At 38.7% G+C, this 21134-nt stretch overlaps 1 protein-coding gene across 1 annotated transcript in view; it reads left to right on the top strand.

Annotated features, from left to right (window-relative positions):
* PTPRN2 (protein tyrosine phosphatase receptor type N2) overlaps window positions 1-21134 on the top strand; it is a 1389072-nt gene that overhangs the window by 1184893 nt on the left and 183045 nt on the right. The window contains exon 13 of the mRNA XM_075315450.1: window positions 2501-2713. Coding sequence (XP_075171565.1) covers window positions 2501-2713 — 213 coding nt within the window. The remainder of the gene's footprint in view (window positions 1-2500; window positions 2714-21134) is intronic.

The raw sequence follows: 21134 nt of genomic DNA, 5'->3' as shown, positions 1-21134 counted from the left end.
TTATTTGTTTTGTTTTTTAAGTTGTTCCTCTTCATATTTTTTAAACTTTGAATTTCTGATTTTCAAAAATTTCACATTTAAGTAGCATAAATCAGACTCAGCCTAAGCCTCACATTTTAGGCTGTGTTTTGAATGCTGGGATGTATATTGTACATACAATGTGATAATTATATAATTATTAAAAATATATAATATTAATCAAAAATAAATTTCAATTTGATATTGTGGAAGACATTTCACAGCAAAATTATAATTTTTGTTAAAAAAATTTTTACGTACCCTATTTCCAATTTCCTTACCTGATATTCTTTCAAATGTCTTGGAAACTGATTTAGTCTCTAGAAATAGTATTTACAGCACGGAACGGGTTATCAGTATGCAATTTCGGTCTGGGTTTTTTTTGTTTTTTTTTTTTGTAAGAATTGCCAATTATTCCCTTTTATTCCCAATATAACCACAATGCACCCACGCCCCCTGTTTGAGAGTATGACTAGATCCCTGGGTAGATGTGTAACACTTCAATGACTCCGCTTGGCAGGGAGAGGAGATGTGGACGGGAATGTGTAGGTGTGCACATTTTTAGACAGAAAGAAAAAAAAAGTGTAATTCAGACAAGTCAAGATTTATGGATTAAATCCAAGGAAGCATATATCATGTGGAGTAACTATTGTTGGTGTGCATGTGTGTGTGGTTATGCCAGCTAAGCAGTGACTAGATCTTTTACTGTGGGCAGACACTGGTCAAGGCAATTAAAAGAAATGGAGTTCTTTGGAAGGTTCAATGGCATATGGTTGAGTTTGTCTTCTAAGCTCGTGTCAATCTCTGCTCTTTATATTGAGTATGGTCGAGTCTCTTGCCGTTCTGGAGGCTTGAATCTTCCGTCTGTCTGTTATATATCGTATTACTCCTGGTCCCGGTTATGCTACAGTGAACAGGTCAGAGATGCCGGTATAAATCGATGTAATGTAGCCAATAATTATCTTGTAGACTATAAAATCTGATATAAATCTTTATGAATATGGGAACTCACTATCGAGTGGCATTCGCAACGTTGTAAGCGATGTGCCTCGGAGCTTGGAAAAGTTATCTGCTTGGCGCTGCCTTCATGTGGGTGCGCACAGTGACGTTTACTTGGCAGAAGCCTTTACACGGTATCTTAAATTCTCAGTTAACCCTTTAAATATTTGAGCGATCTGAAGACTTTTTCCAGCAGATATGGCATGCACGTAGTTATAGGTAGACAATAGTGAGGAAGGGGTGGATCAGTTCTTGAGCTAGAGGGATCCCCGTCTTCTCGGTGACTTGTTAGAATTTCGTATCGTACGAAGGGCTGGCTGCGTTTTAGGGGATACACACCCATGGCTGTAGCTTTGCGTTGGGGGGTAGATGGGAGGATCGAACCACAGGGTGGGGCCATCGAAGACTTGTTCGAGCCTCTGACAATGAGCTGTATTCTCAGCCACACATGCATCTCAGATCCATTCTGCTCAGCTTAGAGGGGATTTCAATCGCTCCCCTCCCCTCCTCCTTCCTTCTCTTTTTCTATCCACCTCCTGGGGCTGCCAAACCTAACAATCCTCCTCCTCTGAAACCAGGCGAGAAGAGCTTGGGAGTCTTATTGAATGTCCATTTCCATTAACTCAGCCTATGCAATAGCTAATCCACTGCACTGAAGGCAAGAGGCTAATTAATGACAAGCTTTTACAGTCAAGACTGGCGATAATTGCTTCGGTGTCCTTTATGGTGCCAAGATAAAAATGGACCGGGCCTAACATAAGAGGCACTGTGTACACTGCAAGACAGGAGGACATTAAGAGCTGGCCAGCTGAATACGGAGCAGAAAATTACTAATAGACAAGAGATAATGAATAGGCCAGGCAGGCATTCATGGGGAAAAATCCATTTTGTTAGCACGCGAAATGAGGTGCTGGAAAGAGTTTGCTAATTGTCCTCATCTTGTAGCAGGCAGCACTGCTCCCCAATTCATTTCTCTGCTAATTGTGAGCAGGGAAGGGTGCCCACAGCGCCCTGCAGCAATCTGCCTGCCCAGGCTTTTCACATTTTTTTTCCTGTTGGGTTTTTAATTGTTGCTAATACACCTTTATAATGAAGCTAATGAGGGGGAATTATTGGACAACTTTCCGCATGGATGCAAGGAGAGTGCAGTCCAGGGATTATGCGTTGATGTGTGCTCTACTCTAACCCATGGATTGGTGTTACCTCTCAGTGCATCCTCTCATCAGGTACAAGTTTATTTCATGTTTTCCTACTAGATCTAGGACTCTGCAATAAGTTAGTAGCTTCTATGGCACATAATGATTCCTGCTGTTTCTTAATTCTGACAACTGAGCTTTCTAAGCAATATGCTCATTACTCTGTGGTTACCCTATTATTTGTTCATGGTTAATTGATGTCTGTTTTGGAGGATTACTATTCTGTTTTTAGCGATTTTTGAGTTTGGATCCTTTGTGACTTTTTGTTGTATTCTTCTTTTCCACAGAAAAGCAAACTCAAGCTTTTGCCTCACCGTTTGGAAGAAGAAGATTCAACTAAGTTTATTATCCTGACTCTGATCTCTATTGCCTGTATTATCGGGGTTCTTTCTGGTTCTGGGGTCATCTATTGCCTTCGTCACCAGTCCCACCACAAACTCAAAGAGAAGCTCTCTGCCTTGGGCACTGACAGCAGTACAGATGCCACCAGCACTTACCAGGTAAAATTATTACAGTAGTATTACAGATACAATTTCTACGAGTCATTCAAATATATGTGTATATATATATATATATATATATATATATATATATATATCAGTTTAAATTTATGTGATAGAAATTGGAGAGGATTGTACAAATTTAGGCTTACTGGTTAGCATTACTAAACTTTTCAAAAATGTTTTGCCATTAGAGAGAATATTACTTTTTAAGTGAATATCTACTGATTGAGGCGGTTTAATGTAATACATTTATATATTGCATTTAAGAAGATAATGGTTAATGTGGAAGCTCCTTTGAAAAAATCTAGAGATAATAATTACCATTTACATTATTTCACAAGTTCAATTACAACTATCCATGGAGTATGTACCGAGTGACCTTTTTATTTCAAATATATTATTTATTGGGTGTGATTGTATAATAGGTAATTATTCTACTATATGTACTAAAGAGAAATTATTCAATGGCTACCTATGGCATTCAACTCTTATATTGTTTGCTAGATGTATTTTTACTCTTGTCTTTTTAGGAGGGAAAAAATAATTTATACAGGTGTGTGTGTGTGTGTATATATATATATATATATATATATATATAAAAAAAAATATGTGTGTGTGAATATAGGTGTGCATATATCTATATGTGTGTGTATATATGTGTGTATGTGTGCATATATACATTTATGTGTGTGTGTGTATATATATATATATATATATGTATATATATATATATATATATGTATGTGTGTATATATATATATATATATACATATATATATACATATATATGTGTGTACATGTGTGTATATATAAGTAAATATGTGTGCATATATATATATACTACATAAACTGTATGTGTGTGTGTGTATATATACTGTATATGTGTGTGTATATATACATATATATATATATATATGTGTGTGTGTGTGTGTGTGTGTGTGTATATATGTATATATATGTGTATGTGTGTGTGTGTGTGTATATGAGTGTGTGTGTGTGTGTATATATATATATGTGTGTGTGTATGTGTTTGTATATATAGATATGTATAAGTGTGTGCATGCGTATATTTTTGTATTCGCTGTTATCTTTTTTTTCCTCTTGCATTTCACTTTATTATAGTACTTTTTTATAACTTTTTTATTTTTTTTTATTTTCTTATGTATAATACACAAAATTATAGAACTCAGGTGTTAGTTCTTTTTCTTCATAGAATCATATAGGCTCTTGACTGAGTCAGCTCACAGTTAATGTGTTACACGTCCCATATTTTATTCTGAGGTACAGTCCATCACGAATAAAATATTTATACTGTAGGGTTATTTTTTTTATCTGAGATTAAAAATCACCAAAAACAAAGTATGAATTTTAGTAAAAATTTAAAAAAAAATAATACAACTCAAAACTTTCTGTGACAGCTCCAATTAATAATATACATAATTATACTGGAAGCAGGAAAATATCTGAGTTCTTGTATGTGACCTTTTAGATATATCTCTTGGGGGCATATTGGTTAAATCAATATTGATTTTATAATGAGTAATGGTGTGCTTAATAATCTGGAAAGTACATATTGCATAAATTGAATTGAATTTATGGTGCTGGTGACAGAAAGTGTTCTTTTAACCTGGAATTATAATATTATTCCTAGAGAAAAAAAAATAAAGAATAAATGTATTTATACATCAAAAACAACTAAGGAGAATTAATGATCCAAAAGAATATAATTCCCAAAATTGAGTTGATTTTTTTTAAAAGTAACTACAGTGACAGATCGGATCTCTGATTAACTGATTGTAAATCAAAATTACTACATTATTTATTTTTTATTTTTTTCCATAGGCTACTTAATATTAAAATATAAATGGGTTAATTTATCACTGAGTAATGTTCTCTAGTAAACAAATCCAGGAAGCATGTTGCGTTTTAATTACCATTTTTATTAGCAGACGTGATTAGTTTTATTCCATCAGCTTTTATTCTAGCCATTGTTACGGTATTTTAGGACGCTATAAACAAGCTCTGGGAGGGTCTTGTAAACAGCAGCTCGGAGCGGCACACATGGTACTTGTCACTGAGCCCATTAAAGGTGATTAGAAAAATGCCTGTAACTTGCCTGGGTGATCAGCACCGCTTAGTGATGCAACGTTGGCTACGTGGGATGCACATTTTCTCACCTGACTTGCCACCTCTCTAACCCCCTGCTGCTCTTTCATCAGTTTATTACCAGCCAAGAATGGATATTGGCTAAAAACCCAGAACTGGTTAAAAAAAAATAATAAATAGATACCCATGTAGTAGTTTTTACCGGTTGTGTCAAATCGGAACATGATATAAAAAAATTACAAAAACAAATACTAATGCTCAAAATGCCAAAGAAGGTTGCACCTGTTAATCCTATTATCACTCTATTTTTTGAAGAAAGCTTCCAGGTCCTTGCTTGAAACCCTTTGTTCTGCTGCCATATCCCCACAATGGAATCTGACAGTCAATATTAGATACCATGCACCCGTGCACCATTGTCCCCCATGTTATTAATAATCACTCCCTTAAAATGGTTTCCATTATTTATTCCTGTTGTCACATTGTTGATTCACTAGGACTAGGACTTTTTTATTTAATTAAATTAATCAAAAAATATAGTAATATTTTTGGATTGTCAACGAGATGTCTAAAAAAACCTAAAAACTAAGTAAAAAATATAGTAGCATTTTTGGATTGCCAACGAGATGGCTAAAAAACCCCCCAAAAAACTAACCAAAAATATTAGTAGCATTTTTGGATTCTCAATGAGATGTCTAAAAAAACCCCCAAAAAATGAACTAAAAAATATAGTAGCATTTTTGAATTGCAAACGAGATGTCTATAAAACCCAAAAAACTAACACCTTTTTTAATAATTTGGATACATGAACCAACACAAGCAAAACCTGATCGGCAATTTTTGGCCATCGTATATTTGTCCCATCCCGGATGAGCATAGAAGAGTAAGTAGAGTAAGGTTTGAAGGTGCCACGTAGGGTGCTACCCCATCTTTAATTATTTGAATTCCTTTATTAAGATTTCTAAAACCACAATGAGTCTCATGTGTAAGGCGTCTGTCTCCTTCTTTACATATGCGTTGGGAAGACGCAAGAAAGACAGAAGTTTGCTCTTCATACTCTGCTGGCCAGCATATGGTGGAGTGGCCTTTGTTAGCAGAAAGGCCAACAGTCAGTAACCCTCGGACTACTGGTCTGTTCAACATATGCTGCCTTTTCTTTTGTTACACCCTGTAATATATTCTGTATTATGCAAGTCGTTTGTATGATATTTGGCTAACCGATATATTCTGCTTGCATGTAGAAGAATAGTGAAGGACCTGTCTTGGTTTCCACCATTTCTGTTAGCCCTATCTAGTTAGAGATCTATTTTTATGTGCTGTTTACCTGGTGGGTGGGGAGTACTTACTTTGCATAATGTATTGTCATCTGTCAAATGTTCCCTGGACCATACAGTAGCCATGATTATGGATTCAAGTGCTGAATTGTTTTTTAACGTTAAAGTCAAATGGGTGTGAACCTTGACTAACGTCTCCCAATCCTCCCTTTGTTGATGGCCACACAAAAGACGACCCGTCCCATCCACAGTCTCATTCCCTCCTCATTGTTTCTCCTCTCATATATTGTGCCTTCCTATATACTACGGATTTTCCAAATGCATATAGTGCCATTAGATTTCTTTTTTTCCTCTCTCGCCTCCTTCACATGAGTAAAAATAGAAGCAGAAGAAGATGAAATATTTGAGTGAGAAGTTGGATATCTAAAGAGCTTCCTCATTATTCCACAAATGTCAGGAGACGAGGAACAGTGCAAAGAAAAATGCTTTTATGTCTATGAAGCCATCTTCTCCTTATTCCTTTTTCTCTTTCTTTGTTGAAAGTCTTTGATGTTCACATCTATGTGGAAAATTGTTGTCAAATTTTCTGCTTACTTTGAGCCCCAAGACAGAGATGTAGCCACCATAAATACTCCATTAAAGCCTTATAGCTCCATAGGCGACACTTATTTATATTTTTTATGGGTTTTGTTGTAGCAATGTTATTTTCTCTATTATAATTTAGCCTGATAACGTCTTATTATGTCTCCTAGAACTAATGACTAGGACATAGTAGTAGATAAAGAGTGATGGGCATATAAGTGATATCACGCCTACCAGCCCATACAGCGGAATCAAATTTTTTTTTTTTTTTTTAGTTTTTGGTTTTAATCAACTGATTGATTTATTATACATCACACACATCATTATTAATTAATAATCCATCGCGCCTCATAATATTAATATGTTATAAACCTCATTGTTAAATAACACATAATGCAACATCTATTGCCTAATATGCAGCATCTGAGATTATATAACGCACTACATACTCCATACTACACAACGCACCACCTCCAACATTAATACATAATGCGCACTGCACCACATTATAAAATAATACATAATGCACCATGCACCAATGCAGTGATTACAGGGTGCACAAAATATGCACCGCATTAATGTATAACGCCCCATCTACCACATAATGCGCTGCCACATTATTATAATCCACCATCCAAAAAATGCACCTTATACTATTTTATTACATAAAGTCTCATTCCAAATGTGCTACGTCATAAATAATGCTCCTTATAATTACATAATGCAGCATCTACCGCCTTATTACAGCCCACATTGTTACCTAATATACCATCTACCGTGTTATGACATATTGTACCACGTGCCACATTAATACTTAATGCATTGTGCAACACATTTTACATAGTGCACCCTCTGCTATAGCTCATTGCATCATGGTGTACAGTAATAGTGAATGCACCGTGCAACATATTGTTATGTATTACATCATCTACTATCATATGACATAATACACCATGTGCCACTTTAATAATAAATCCTCTATGCATTACATTATTATATAATGTGATATCTACACAGTTACTACATAACGTCCCATACAACATCTAATAAGTTATGATGAATAATGCACCATCTATAATATTATTGATAACTGCACTGTGCACCATGGGACTACAATATAAACCATGTGTAATAATATTACATACTGCACTATGTATCATGACTTTTCATACCATATAATTAGATACTGCACCATGCAGAGTGTTATTACAGTATGCACCATGTACAACATTATCAATAACTGCACTGTGCACCATGTGTAATAATAATACATACTGCACTGTGTTATTACAATATACACCATGTACAGCATAATATGACATAATACTCTATGCTCCATGATTTTTCAGTATGCACCATGTGCAGTATTATTACATACTGCACTATACTCCATGTTATTACAGTATGCACCATTGTAATAATATTATATACTATGGACCATGACTTTTCAGTATGCACCATAAACAGCATTATCAATAAGTGCACTGTGCACCAAGGGACTACAATATGCACCATGTGTAATAATATTACATAATACACTATGGACCATGATTTTTCAGTATTCACCATGCGCCATATTATTACATACTGCACTATACTCCATGTTATTACAGTATGCGCCATATTATTACATACTGCACTATACTCCATGTTATTACAGTATGCGCCATATTATTACATACTGCACTATACTCCATGTTATTACAGTATGCGCCATATTATTACATACTGCACTATACTCCATGTTATTACAGTATGCGCCATATTATTACATACTGCACTATACTCCATGTTATTACAGTATGCACCATATTATTACATACTGCACTATACTCCATGTTATTACAGTATGCACCATATTATTACATACTGCACTATACTCCATGTTATTACAGTATGCCCTATATTATTATATACTGCGCTATACTCCATGTTATTACACTATGCACCATGTTATTACATACTGCACTATACTCCATGTTATTACAGTATGCACCATGTGTAATAATATTACATAATACACTATGGACCATCATTTTTCAGTATTCACCATGCGTCATATTATTACATACTGCACTATACTCCCATGTTATTACAGTATGCACCATTGTAATAATATTATATAATACACCCTGATTTTTCACATAATACACATGCATAATGCCCTAAACCCCATGTTACTACGGTATGCACCATGTGGCATAATGCTACCTACTGCACCATGCACCGTGCATTATGTTGTTTAGCAGTACAGGTACCAAAACAACATACAGTACATGAATAATACACCATGCACTATCTTTCACCACTCATCAGATTATGGAATACTACAATGTGCCTTATGCATTACATGATAAAACACACCAGATACAATATATAAGACACATACACAACTTTGCTACAATACATCATACACATGTTGTGGATGGCAGGTTCTATGGGTTGAAAAACTAATTGTAAAACAGTCAAGGATTCAATCTAGGAAAACATTTTTTTGTTTACGGGTTAAAATGACCGACTGATGGGTAAAACCATTGGAAATGGCAAGCCTGGTATAGGACATTATGTCCTGTTAGCATCAAACCTGAAACCACAGTGCAGCTCTTCCATTTTGATGTTTCACTTGTGAAAAACAATGAATCTCACGCTGAGCCTGTAACCGGCCTGCATGTTGCATGTGACCAAACGTGTCTACTTTTCATTCATTAGCATCCTGACCGTGGTTGACTTGCTTGAATACCCTGTCACTGTAGGCGTCACAGTTCTGGAGCCTGCCAGTGTATACCATGTAAAGAGAAGTCATGCGTTCAATGCAGAGTGGCATCAACCCAGAGAAGGCTTTTTATATTGTACGCGATGGTGAAATGTGATTATACATTAACCCAAAAAGCGTAGTATTCAGCGGTGAGGATGAAACGGTTAACCTGCTGGCTTTCTTTTGCTAGAAAAAAAGGGATTTTACAGTTAAATTCCTTGAATATTTTTTGCCCACTATTCCTTAGCGCTGTACAGAGAATACCCTTACATTAGTGTCAGCCGCCATCAAGGCTCACAATATAATTTCCATATCTTAACTACAAACACATTTCTTCCAGTTACATAGGAATCTAGTAATGTTTCTAGAGTGTAGGTGCAAATTTAAGTAAATGGTGGAAACCTTGCAGAGACTAGTACATGTAATAACCGTAGGAAAGCTTTCTCCCCCGCACCTGTCTCTGTATACACAATAATGCTCCTACAGAACCTTTATTACGCTCTTGATGGATACACATTTCAGTCCGTCTGTTATGTTCAAAGTTGAGAAACCTGTATTGAAGCTTGCACGTTGATTCCATAAACCTAAACTGAACTCTGATTTTGTTACTACACTGATGAACTAGATTTAGCCTATTGTATGTAAGTCCAAAAATAATGAGCTGCAACGTAAGGGCGGCCATGGGCAACCGGAGAGTGTTAGCACAGTGAGGCCCTCATATCATGTGGCACTATACCCATCTAATGACGCCAACAGTATAAATTACACTGGTTACTTTTTTGTGTTAAATGCATGATATGGGATGTTTTTTTGGTAATTTGTCCCCTCATTTCAAATCTACTTCCTGAATTTTTCTATCGGGCAGGGATTTTGAGTAACACAAGTTTACATTTTTGAAAAATTTTATTTTTAACAGAAATTAAATTTTAAATTTTAGTTTTCTTAAGTTTTTTTTTAAAAATTGTTCAAATTTCTTGAATTTTTAACTGCAGGCGCATCCTTTTTAGTCCCCATCAGTAGTCTTCAAGCATATTTGGGCTACATTTCCTTATATAATGGCCTTAAAGGAGCACCATGTCATGGTGAAACCGCTCACCATGTTCGTCACTGGTTTCTTAAAGGTTATCGGAGAAAAAAATCTAAATGGGAGTCCAGGAAATGTATCTTGAGAAACATATTTCATCCCAATTCTTTGTAATAACTCAGTCACGAGGTCTCTAAAGTTTGGTGCTTTATGGTTGCCAAGGAAGTTCACCACTATATTTTTGAACGACTCCCACCCTGGAGCCTGAGCCTCGCTTAGTTTTGCATCTTTCAAAATGTACCCTATTTGTGGCCATATGAAAATTCCTTCTATGATCTTGACCTCGCTGATTTGCTGCAACTTGTTTCTGAGGTATGCAAAACCCTCGCCATTACAATCCATCGCCTTGACAAAGTTCTTTATCACCCCACATCTTATGTGGAGTTGCGGAAGGAAAACGTTTTCTGGAGTTACCAGAGGCTGGTGCAGGACATTGTTTCTTGCAGGAGTCAAACTATTTCTTGGTGGCCACTGTTTTTTTGTGAAATGGTTTTTGTTGTCTCTGCTGTCCCATTCGCAGAGAAAATAACTAAACTTTGTATAACTGCAACCCAACCACCAAAGCTTCAGATCACCACAAAAAAATCCACTCGTAGTTTTCATTAAAGATTTTTGACAGCAGAAGGTGCATATTTTCTTATGTTTCTTTCAGACTTGCTGCATAAGCAAGAGGAACAAAAGGATTTTTTGTTTCCATTATGCAGAAGCACCACTTTTAAACTGTGTTTTGAAGAGTCTATAAAAAGCCTCCATTATTGAGGTCTATGGTCTTGTCTCATTGAATCTATCAGAGTTCACATCATTATAGTAAACTAGGCCACCTTCCATTGAAAATAAACGTTCAAGCTCCTGCTGTCTATGGAAAGAACATATTTTGGTCCCCTAATCCAGCAAGTGCCAACCTTTGAACCTTGAAGCCAGAAGCTCCGCCTGACTTTTTGATAGGTTCAGATCACAAACCAAATAAATTAGAACCACCTGAGTCTCCAGACTCATGGCCTAGAAGATCAGGATCTTCTCAATCAGCTTCTTCAACCAAATCAGTGACTGAGTCTTCTTCTGTATCCAAGGTCCAAGATGTTGGTGGAGTGAGGACTGGCAGCTATGTTACACAGGCCTAATTGCTGAAGGAATGTTTGGATATTTCACTGAATTTCTTATTTTACTTGTTATTCCAGCAATCTTTCTCATACAAAAATAACAATCTATAGAATGGTCTCTTGGCTCCTTCCATTCCATTGGAACAGCAAATCCCATGTGTCGTGGTTTACCATTGAGACAACTTGTAAGAAGTGTAACACACGATGAGCAACAAATATGGGGGGCACAAAGTTTGTATTGATCTACAATTTTGAACTGAAAATGCTTTTCTTCATCAATGCATTATGATTCCTCTGTGATTTTAAGGTCACTTCACCACAAATATATCAAACATTGTTGGGGGGGGGGGGGGGGTTACACAACTGTGTGACATGTTTAACAGAATGTCCTATGGCACAAGGAAAACAGAATTAAAAGTAAATGTATTATAACAGTAAACAGTAAAGTAAAATAAAACTTAGCAATAAAAGTAGAACTGATATTCCCAAAGGACAGTGAGATAATGAGGCTTTTTGTTATGTAACCCGTGAAACCTCAAAGCGAACAAATCACTAAGATTAGTCAACCTTGGAAAAATCCCTGTTTATTACCAAAGTATGAAAATAAACGAACTTCATAAGAAAAGTGTAAAGTCATAACATTCCCAGAACCTAAAAAGAGATCGTACTTTATAAAGGGGCAAAATAGGCAAAATATTTTGGAAAAAAACAAAATCATGGAAGTTTGGTGCCTGATAGGAAAATTCTGAAATCAGATTTGGAATCAGTACACAAAAATACTTTAAGGATAACCAACAGTACTCATTTAACAAAATATTTTTTGATCAGTATTATTTGTGTTATGGTTCATAAACCACTCATCGTTAAAGACTTTGGCTCCTCTTCTTTCCTTATGCACCACAGCAACGTATGGAGGGATCCACTTGGCATCTATTTCAAGGCATTTATTAAATGCTGTGATAAATTCTTGGTGGTTTTACCAGAACCATCATTGCTTAGTTGGAATTGTTTTATGTAATGTGCAAAATGGTAACTTAATATTCTTAGTATTATAAGCTTGGTGCCTTCTGATTTGGCATATTCAACAGTATATTGGGTATATTGGACAGCAGAGTTCTAGGCTACAAGTTGATATGCTGAGTGGTACAAATAAAATCATAGTGTTAAGGCCGCTTTACACGCTACGACATTGCTTACGAGATGTCGTTGGGGTAACGGAATTTGTGACACACATCCGGCCTTGTTAGCGACGTCTTTGCGTGTGAAACGTACGAGCGACCGCTAACGATCAAAAATACTCACCTTATCGTTGATCGTTGACACGGTGCTCTATTCCCGATTATCGTTGCTGCTTTTGCACGCAGGTTGTTTGTTGTTCCTGAGGCAGCACACATTGCTACGTGTGACACCCCCGGAACGACGAACAACAGCTTACCTGCGTCCTCCAGCAACGAGGTGGGTGTGTCTTTCCTTCAGCTGCTCTCCGCCCCTCAGCTTCTATTGGCCGCCTGCCGTGTGACGTCGCTGTGACGTCGCACGAACCGCCCCCTTAGAAAGGAGGCGGTTCGCCAACCACAACGACGTCGCAGGGAAGGTAAGTCCGTGTGATGGGGCCTAACAATACTGTGCGCCATGGGCAGCGATTTGCCCGTGACGCACAAATGACGGGGGCGGGTGCGCTTGCTAGCGATCTCGCTAGCGAGATCGCAGCATGTAAAGTGGCCTTTACCCATGACAAATGAGACTCAGGAAAGTTAATGCAAGGGATTGGTAGCATCCACTTTCTCTGCCCTAATTCTGATACATGACCTGAATTGTAAAATTAGTACAAGAAAAAAAACCTGGTCTCAGAGTCAATGCTGATCCAGCTTTCTGATGGCATCATTCAGGAATTTTTCTCCTAGAGGGCCATGGCCCATGACTACTTGGGGAAAGGGACCCAATACATCAGAGCTAGTAGAACACAATGTATCAGAACCAATCTTTAATAGTTAAGAAGGCCCGAAATATACAGGGCCATGTGCTCTGTAGTGAGAGGGGTCTTGCTAGTTGAAGGGCTAGGGGCTGTGTAGAATGAGTGGACAATATAAGAAGGACTACTGGCTTTGGGAGGGGAAGGGCACAAAAAATGGTATATGTTGATATGTTTCGACAGTTGTGTAACATGAAACTTGTGGACCCCAATGCAAAATCTCCAACAGGATCTCTCATGGGTCTTTAATAGTATTAGTCGTCATATATGGGAAAGTAGAGGGCCCCTATTAAAGAACTGAATATGGGCCCCATTTAACCCCATATTCACCATGAAGAACCTAATTATTTATCTATCAATCCACCAGTAATTGAGCTATGAAGTTTATAAACCCCTGCCCTCCTTTTGAGAGGAAAGTGAGCCCCTAACCTCTAACCTCCTGGGCCTCGTGGAGCTGCGCAGGTTGCACCAATGGTATTTCTGCCCCCGCACTACAGAAAGTAATTTATCAACAATCCAAAATGTCTAAATAATAGAGTTATATAATTGATGCCAGGACTAGAGGTAGTCGTAAGCATGCGATTAACCATCTGTGGCACCACCACATTTCATAGAGGTGGCTGTGCATAGATAACATATCCTTAAATGGGTTGTCCACTATTTGGATAACGCCTTCTCAATCCGCATGCTTGGCTCCAGTAGAATAATAGCACATACTCACTCATTGTTATTTTACAGGGTGCAAACATGCTGATTGAGAAGGGGAGGTCCAAGTAGTGCACAACCCCTTTAAGACCACCATTGTTAAATACAATGCATTCAAAATAATACAAGACATTTATATCTTAAAATGATCGAAAAGTGGTTAACTTTTGCCCCTCTTACCATGTCTAACATAGCTAGTGTAATGGAGAATGATTCCGAGCCTTAAAGTCAGTGGTGGACATACCATGGATGCAACCTGTGTGGCTACATGGGGGTCCAAGAAGTTAAGGGTACTTTACACGCTGCGATATCGGTACCGATATCGCTAGCGAGCGTACCCGCCCCCGTCGGTTGTGCGACACGGGCAAATCGCTGCCCGTGGCGCATAACATCGCTTACACCCTTCACATGGACTTACCTGCCCTGCGATGTCGCTCTGGCCGGTGAACTGCCTCCTTTCTAAGGGGGTGGTTCGTGCGGCATCACAGCGACATCACACGGCAGCCGTCCAATAGCAGAGGAGGGGCGGAGATGAGCGGCCGGAACATGCCGCCCACCTCCTTCCTTCCTCATTGCTGGTGGACGGAAGTAAGGAGATGTTTGTCGCTCCTGCGGTGTCACACATAGCGATGTGTGATGCCGCACGAACGAGGAACAACATCGCTACTGACCAGACAACGATTTTTGGTAAATGAACGACCTCTCATTTACCAACGATTTTTGTCTCTTTTGCGATCGTTTAAGGTCACTCCAGCCTATCACACGCTGCGATGTCGCTATCGACGCCGGATGTGCGTCACAAACACCGTGACCCCGACGATATATCGTTAGCGATGTCGCAGTGTGTACATGGCCCTTTAGGGGCCCAATTCTATCTCCAAAGCAGATGACGTTGTGCATTATAATGAGCTATTGGACAGCAAAGGGTGCATAATACTGTTCTTTCATGGGGCCCTCTTCGGTCTTTGTCCACATTTGCTTAAAGCGATTGTCCACTTTATCTTTATTGAACTAAATGTGTAAAGGACATGATTTTGTGACACTAACATATAAGTATTACAGATTCTCCTCCTGCACTAGTTAGTACAGTCATCCTCACAGACCACACAGCTCCCCTGTCCACAATATGGCCGCTAGTGGAGGATCATGTGACCAGACTTCCTCCAATCGTAAAACAGCTGAGTGGCTATAGACAGGTGCAGTCCTGATCACTTTACAATGTAACCCTTATGTGCAGATTGCAAAACAATTTCACAATAGTTAGATTAGTACCTTGTATTTTTTTATTTTTTGCTGTTGAAATGCTAAGACGTTTCCCAATTAAATTTAACCAATCAAGTCTTATAATTACTAGATGAAAGCTCAGAGGTTGTTACACATATATCTTAATTACTAATTCCACATGGTCCTCCTAGGTGGCACGCAGAAGAAGTGCTTCTTAATCCAGTTGTAATGTACCCCAGCAGGGCATGTTTTCCAGATTCTTTCTATTCACAGGTGGAATAATAAGTAGCAGATGTAGTGAACTAATCATTAATTAATGCTCCTGGTAGGATATCTGGAGAACGCTCTCTGCTGGAGGTGACTTAGGGCAGGGTTAAGAAGCCCTGCTGCAGCTCATAAAAGCTAGGAATCTTTATACTGCACCAACTAGAGCATTATCTGGGACTTGGAATATTGCTGGCTCCTATCAACCATCAATCTTTTTTATTAGGTCTTATTACTATGCTCTTATTTTTATTCTTCATTAATTGTATTTATGTAAACCTAGCTTTAGACTACAACAGTGAGTGCAAGACCTTTTTAGAGAGCAGCATAATGTAGAGATAAAGACCATATTTCCAGTGATGTGTCACTAACTGAGCTGTTTAGTGTAGTTTAAAAAAACAACAACATTGTTTTATCAGCAGGAGATTATCACTGGAGGACTACTTGCTGCCATAAAGTGGAACCCCACCTCCTCTATTGATTGGCAGCAGTTTTCTGCCTATGCACAGGGTACACAGAAACTGCCAATCAATGCTGGGGGCAGAGTTATACAGAGCTCAGCATTCAGAGAACTGGTAGATCTCCCGCAGCTAAAACAGGATTCATAAAAAATTCAGCACTCAGTAAAGTAAGTGATACATCACTGGATTCAGGGTTTCTGCTGCTCTCAGATGGAATAGCAAAAACCTGGTGGCAGATTCCCTTTAAAAAATATTCTTATTATACATTCTACATATTTTTAATAACATATCAAAATTGTTATTAAAAATACTCTCTCTTCTTAAAAAAAGAGTGAATTTTAATTGTATTATTTACTGCTTATTACCTAGGTTATCGACCATTGCTACAGTCTGTTAGAGGCAGGCAGTCTCCGAGGCAAGGATTGCAGCGCTTAGAAGGTCTTTCCGATAGAGCTTGTAAGTGCTGCTCTGAATTGATGATTCTGGGCAGTTTCAGTGCTGCTCTGATGCTACATAAGAGAATCCACAATTCATCCAATGGCAGCAACTATAGTATACCAATAGTACATACTGTCAATTAATCAGCAGCGCACCCAGACAAGAAGGAAGCTGAAAGGCAGAGGAGTGGGGAAGTTCAAGGTTGAGAATTACCCTTTAACTTAATTGCCTGGCCACTTGAAATTTTTCAAAAGATGCTAAATGGCAAAATTAATACATTCTCTCATAAATGGTTGCAATGCCAAGTTGACATCTATTTGTCATCCTCACTATCAGTGACATCACCTGCTGGACCTGATAAGGTTCTGAGATGCTCAAGGTTTTTGCTGATTTCCTGCCAGGGGATCATTATACAAATAATATTTGAAATTACTTTTAGTAAAAGAGATCTAGGATCTTAATGGGATTGTTAAATTGTTATAGTTTGACAGCACATACAGCAAGTTTGCAATCGACTTGCTTTTTCTATCTGCTCTCAATCACCTTCTGTGAGAGCTTTTCTCTCACATAGTGTACAGCTTTTTTCCAAGGAGCTCAGCCAACAGAGTCTGGCCTAGTGCACAATAGTTACATTCTAGGAGAGGAGATAACTCCTAAAATCCCAGCTACCTCTCTCAAGCCAGTTGATTGCTATACAGCAGTGAGCTGACTATTTGCCACTCAGATTTTTACAGGGCTTTTATCACTCCTATATAATCATATTTCCTTTGCACACAGCATCCAGTTTTCCTAACCACGGCTCTCACTTTCCTGAGCTGTGTGCTTGCTCAAATGCCCTGTTATCTCTATATGCAAATATAGTGACAACAGTGTAGAGCAGAACACTGCCAGACCCTTAATATGTAGTAGCAGTATGAATCTCCTGACCATTTGTCACTCAAAGAGGAGCACCCGATCCTCAAGCAATAAGGAAGTAAGGAGACTGCAGAGCTATGAGCAGTGAACCTGTCAGGTGCAATATGCACCAAGAAACATGAGCCGTTCTGGGTGCATATTGCTAAACCCTGTCTAACCATCCCAGCCTATAGTAGCATAGATAAAGAGATCTTTAGAAAGCGTATTTCTAAAGATTCTGTATAATATGTTAATGAGGCCAGGGACTAGTCGCAAAGGCGTTACTTCCCCTAACTAGTCTGCCCTCTTAGCATGGTAGTACACACCCCTGGGGGCATGCTAGCATACTACTCAATGCAGCATCACCAGCGGTGACGTGTATACCTGTGTCCGCTGTCTTCGCTGTTCAGAAGTCCCCGGCATTTTGCCCCTGTGGGCATACTACCATGCTAAGAGGGTGGACTAGTCGGGGGAAGTAACGCCCTTGTGACTAGTCCATGGCTTTATTAGCATATGATAAAAGAGCTTTAGAAATACTTTTTCTAAAGATCTCTTTATCTGTGCTAGTGTATACAGGGACGGGCAGGCAGGGATTAGCAATATGCATCCAGAACTGCTCATGGCTTTGGGTGCATATTGCACCTGACAGGTTCCCTTTAAGAGACAACTTGACAATACCCTTTCAATATTAATATTTTATCAATGGGATTCAACTTGCTTTGAGCAACTGATGGAAGTGAAGTTATGATCTGCATTACCAGGCACAATCACAATTGTATGAATAGCGCTGTGCCTCGGTAAGCCATAAACCAAATTAAGTCCTTTTCCTATTAGGCTTTCTAGATATTGCACCATCCTCATTCCATTTGCCGGACTCAAATAATGAAGCTAAAATTTCACTTCACGCTGTAAATATTATTGTTCTAAGACTTTTATTGTGTTGAGCATTTTTCTTGAAGATTTCCCAGAAAATGCTTGGGTTCCCCATTGACTTGCATTAGGTTCGTTATTCATGATGAATACAGGAATAGTACTTTGGGATTCGCTATGAATAATCCAAACCCCCATAGTCGGTATTCGCTCACCACTAGCTGTGGACAAACTCCACCGGCGGCTACTTATTACTCTCATAAGCAAAAGATTTACAAAGTTGAAATCCAATAAAACTTGTTTTTCTTTCGTCCGATACCTGCGGTCAGGATAAAGTAGGGATACCTCTATAAATATCAGATGGTTGATCTGTCTCATCAAAACCGGTTGGTTCGACCCAATGCTGTTCTAATATGTTTGGTCAACTTTAAAGAGTCGGGCCCTGGTTCATCAGTTTTTCTAAAATCGCTTTTTTTTTGTCTTAGAGTTAAGGCTGCTTTACACGCTGCGACATCGCTAGCGATGTCGCTAGCGATCGCACCCTCCCCCGTCGTTTGTGCATCATGGGCAAATCGCTGCCCGTGGCGAACAATATAGCTAGGACGCGTCAAACGGACTTACCTTCCTAGCAACGTCGCTGTGGCCGGCGAACAACCTTTTTTTTAAGGGTGCGGTTCTGGCGGCGTCACAGCGACGTCAATCAACGGGCCACCAATAGAAGTGGAGGGGCGGAGAGCAGCCGCATTCACATCACTCCAACCTCATTGCCGAAGGACGCAGGAACGCTGTTGTTCGTCATTCCCGGGGTGTCACACATAGCAATGTGTGCTGCCTCAGGAACGACGAACAACCTGCGTCTAGTATGAGCAACGATATTTTGAAAATCAACGACGTGTCAACAATCAACGATTTGGTGAGTATTTCTGATCGGTATCGGTCGCTCGTAGGTGTCACATGCAACTATGTCACTAACGATGCCGGATGTGCGTCTCGAATTCCGTGCCCCGACGATATATCGTTAGATACGTCATTGCGTGTAAAGTGGCCTTTATTTCAGTGGTATTGATTTTTTTTTGCGCCAACATAATCTGAATTTGGGTCATGAATTGTGTGCAAAATCAAAATACTCTTTATTCTTGGTTTTTAACCTGTTTTGTGACTTTTAGTGCAAAAAGTTTCATATTCCGATAAAATTTTGCATATTTTGCTCACACATTACAGGTGTGCAGAGGGGAACTAGAATACATTTGTGACAAATTTTGCAACTTTGTGAAAAGTCACAATTGATAAATCATGTGAAAACATCTGGAAATCCTAAACTGAGTGATGAATATGAAAACAAACCAAAGCGAACAAACACATAAAGAAGTGACTTTAAAACACATGCAAATGTTAAAATGAATATGGCACAAAAAAAGATGCAAAACAATAAAAACTAGACAAAAAAGTAGGTACAAATGCAATAATGACTTGATTGCTTCACTCATGAGGAAGACACGGAACGAAACTTATTGTGTCTTGTAACTACTAAATAAACTCACTGGAAACTTTAGGAATCCTAAGTGTGCTTCTCCCAGTGGTGTCTTCTGACAACCAAAAGTTTATTTTTTGAACTCCAGCTGTGGTAGTTGGGCCCCATGTTTGGTTATTAATACATGACAGTAATCAGTACTCATGCCCAATTTACAAACACTTTTTCTTGATCAATACCTTTTAAAAGTATCACGTGAGAGGCAAAAGTTGTCTAAAACATATTAATACATTTGGAGAAGATTAACATACACATCAATATTCTGGCAAACAAATTAACCAAACCTTTGGTGCATTTTGAATAATAAATCTGCCCCTTTGTATATATAGGAGATCCAAACTGATCACTATCTGAGTCAAAACAGTTCATGCCATGTTTTTTAGGGCTTGCTCACACTGGCATATAATACGAAGTGCAATGCCAGAAAGTATCACATTGAACTCAACCCAAGGTTAGTCAATGAGACAGAGCGGATCTGCAATTTTTCCTGGCATGAGCAAAAAACTGCAACATGCTGCGAGTGGCAGTGTATATCCGATCACACTCTTGCATCGTATGCTATACGCGAAAGTGACCCCAGCCTAACAATAAGCCAAGCAATTTGCCGCAAATTACGTTTGGAAAAGTTTGTTGAAGCTGACGAATTTGAATTTCAGATCCGCTCGTCTCTATATCTTTTGCTATATGTTTCAGATTTATGCTTATTAACAAAGAAATCTAAAGAAATATTTAATGTTTTGTTTCCATAAATTTCTCTTGGATGTAACAGGAGTGGGAATATGTGGGTTGGACCTTGCTATCTATTCCCACCTCTATCTACCTGCCTGGCCGCTCTTCCCCTGTTGCCACTGTAGATGTTAATTCTGGCGCATGCGCAGTAGCATTTGTAAGTATTGCAGAAAACTGTTCACTAAGATGGCATCGGAGTTGGTGCCTGAACATAGTGCTGTCTGCGGCGCCATGTTTGTGAGCACTCTTTTTTCCTGCATCGGACTGTCGCATGTGCCGCCCTTGCATCCTCTGCTCTCATTGCGATCTCGGAAATGTGCGTGGTCACAACAGAAGTGTAGACTGCCCCCAAAATCAGCTCTGAGCTGCACACTTCAGAGGTGAACGGAAAAAAAATGCAGAAAGAAAGAGTATTCACAAAGAAGGCGCCGA

Source organism: Anomaloglossus baeobatrachus, chromosome 6, assembly GCF_048569485.1.
Source record: "Anomaloglossus baeobatrachus isolate aAnoBae1 chromosome 6, aAnoBae1.hap1, whole genome shotgun sequence".
Lineage (NCBI taxonomy): Eukaryota > Metazoa > Chordata > Amphibia > Anura > Aromobatidae > Anomaloglossus > Anomaloglossus baeobatrachus.
Note: the sequence above shows the minus strand (reverse complement) of the source record. Positions and strands in the feature narration are given on the sequence as shown.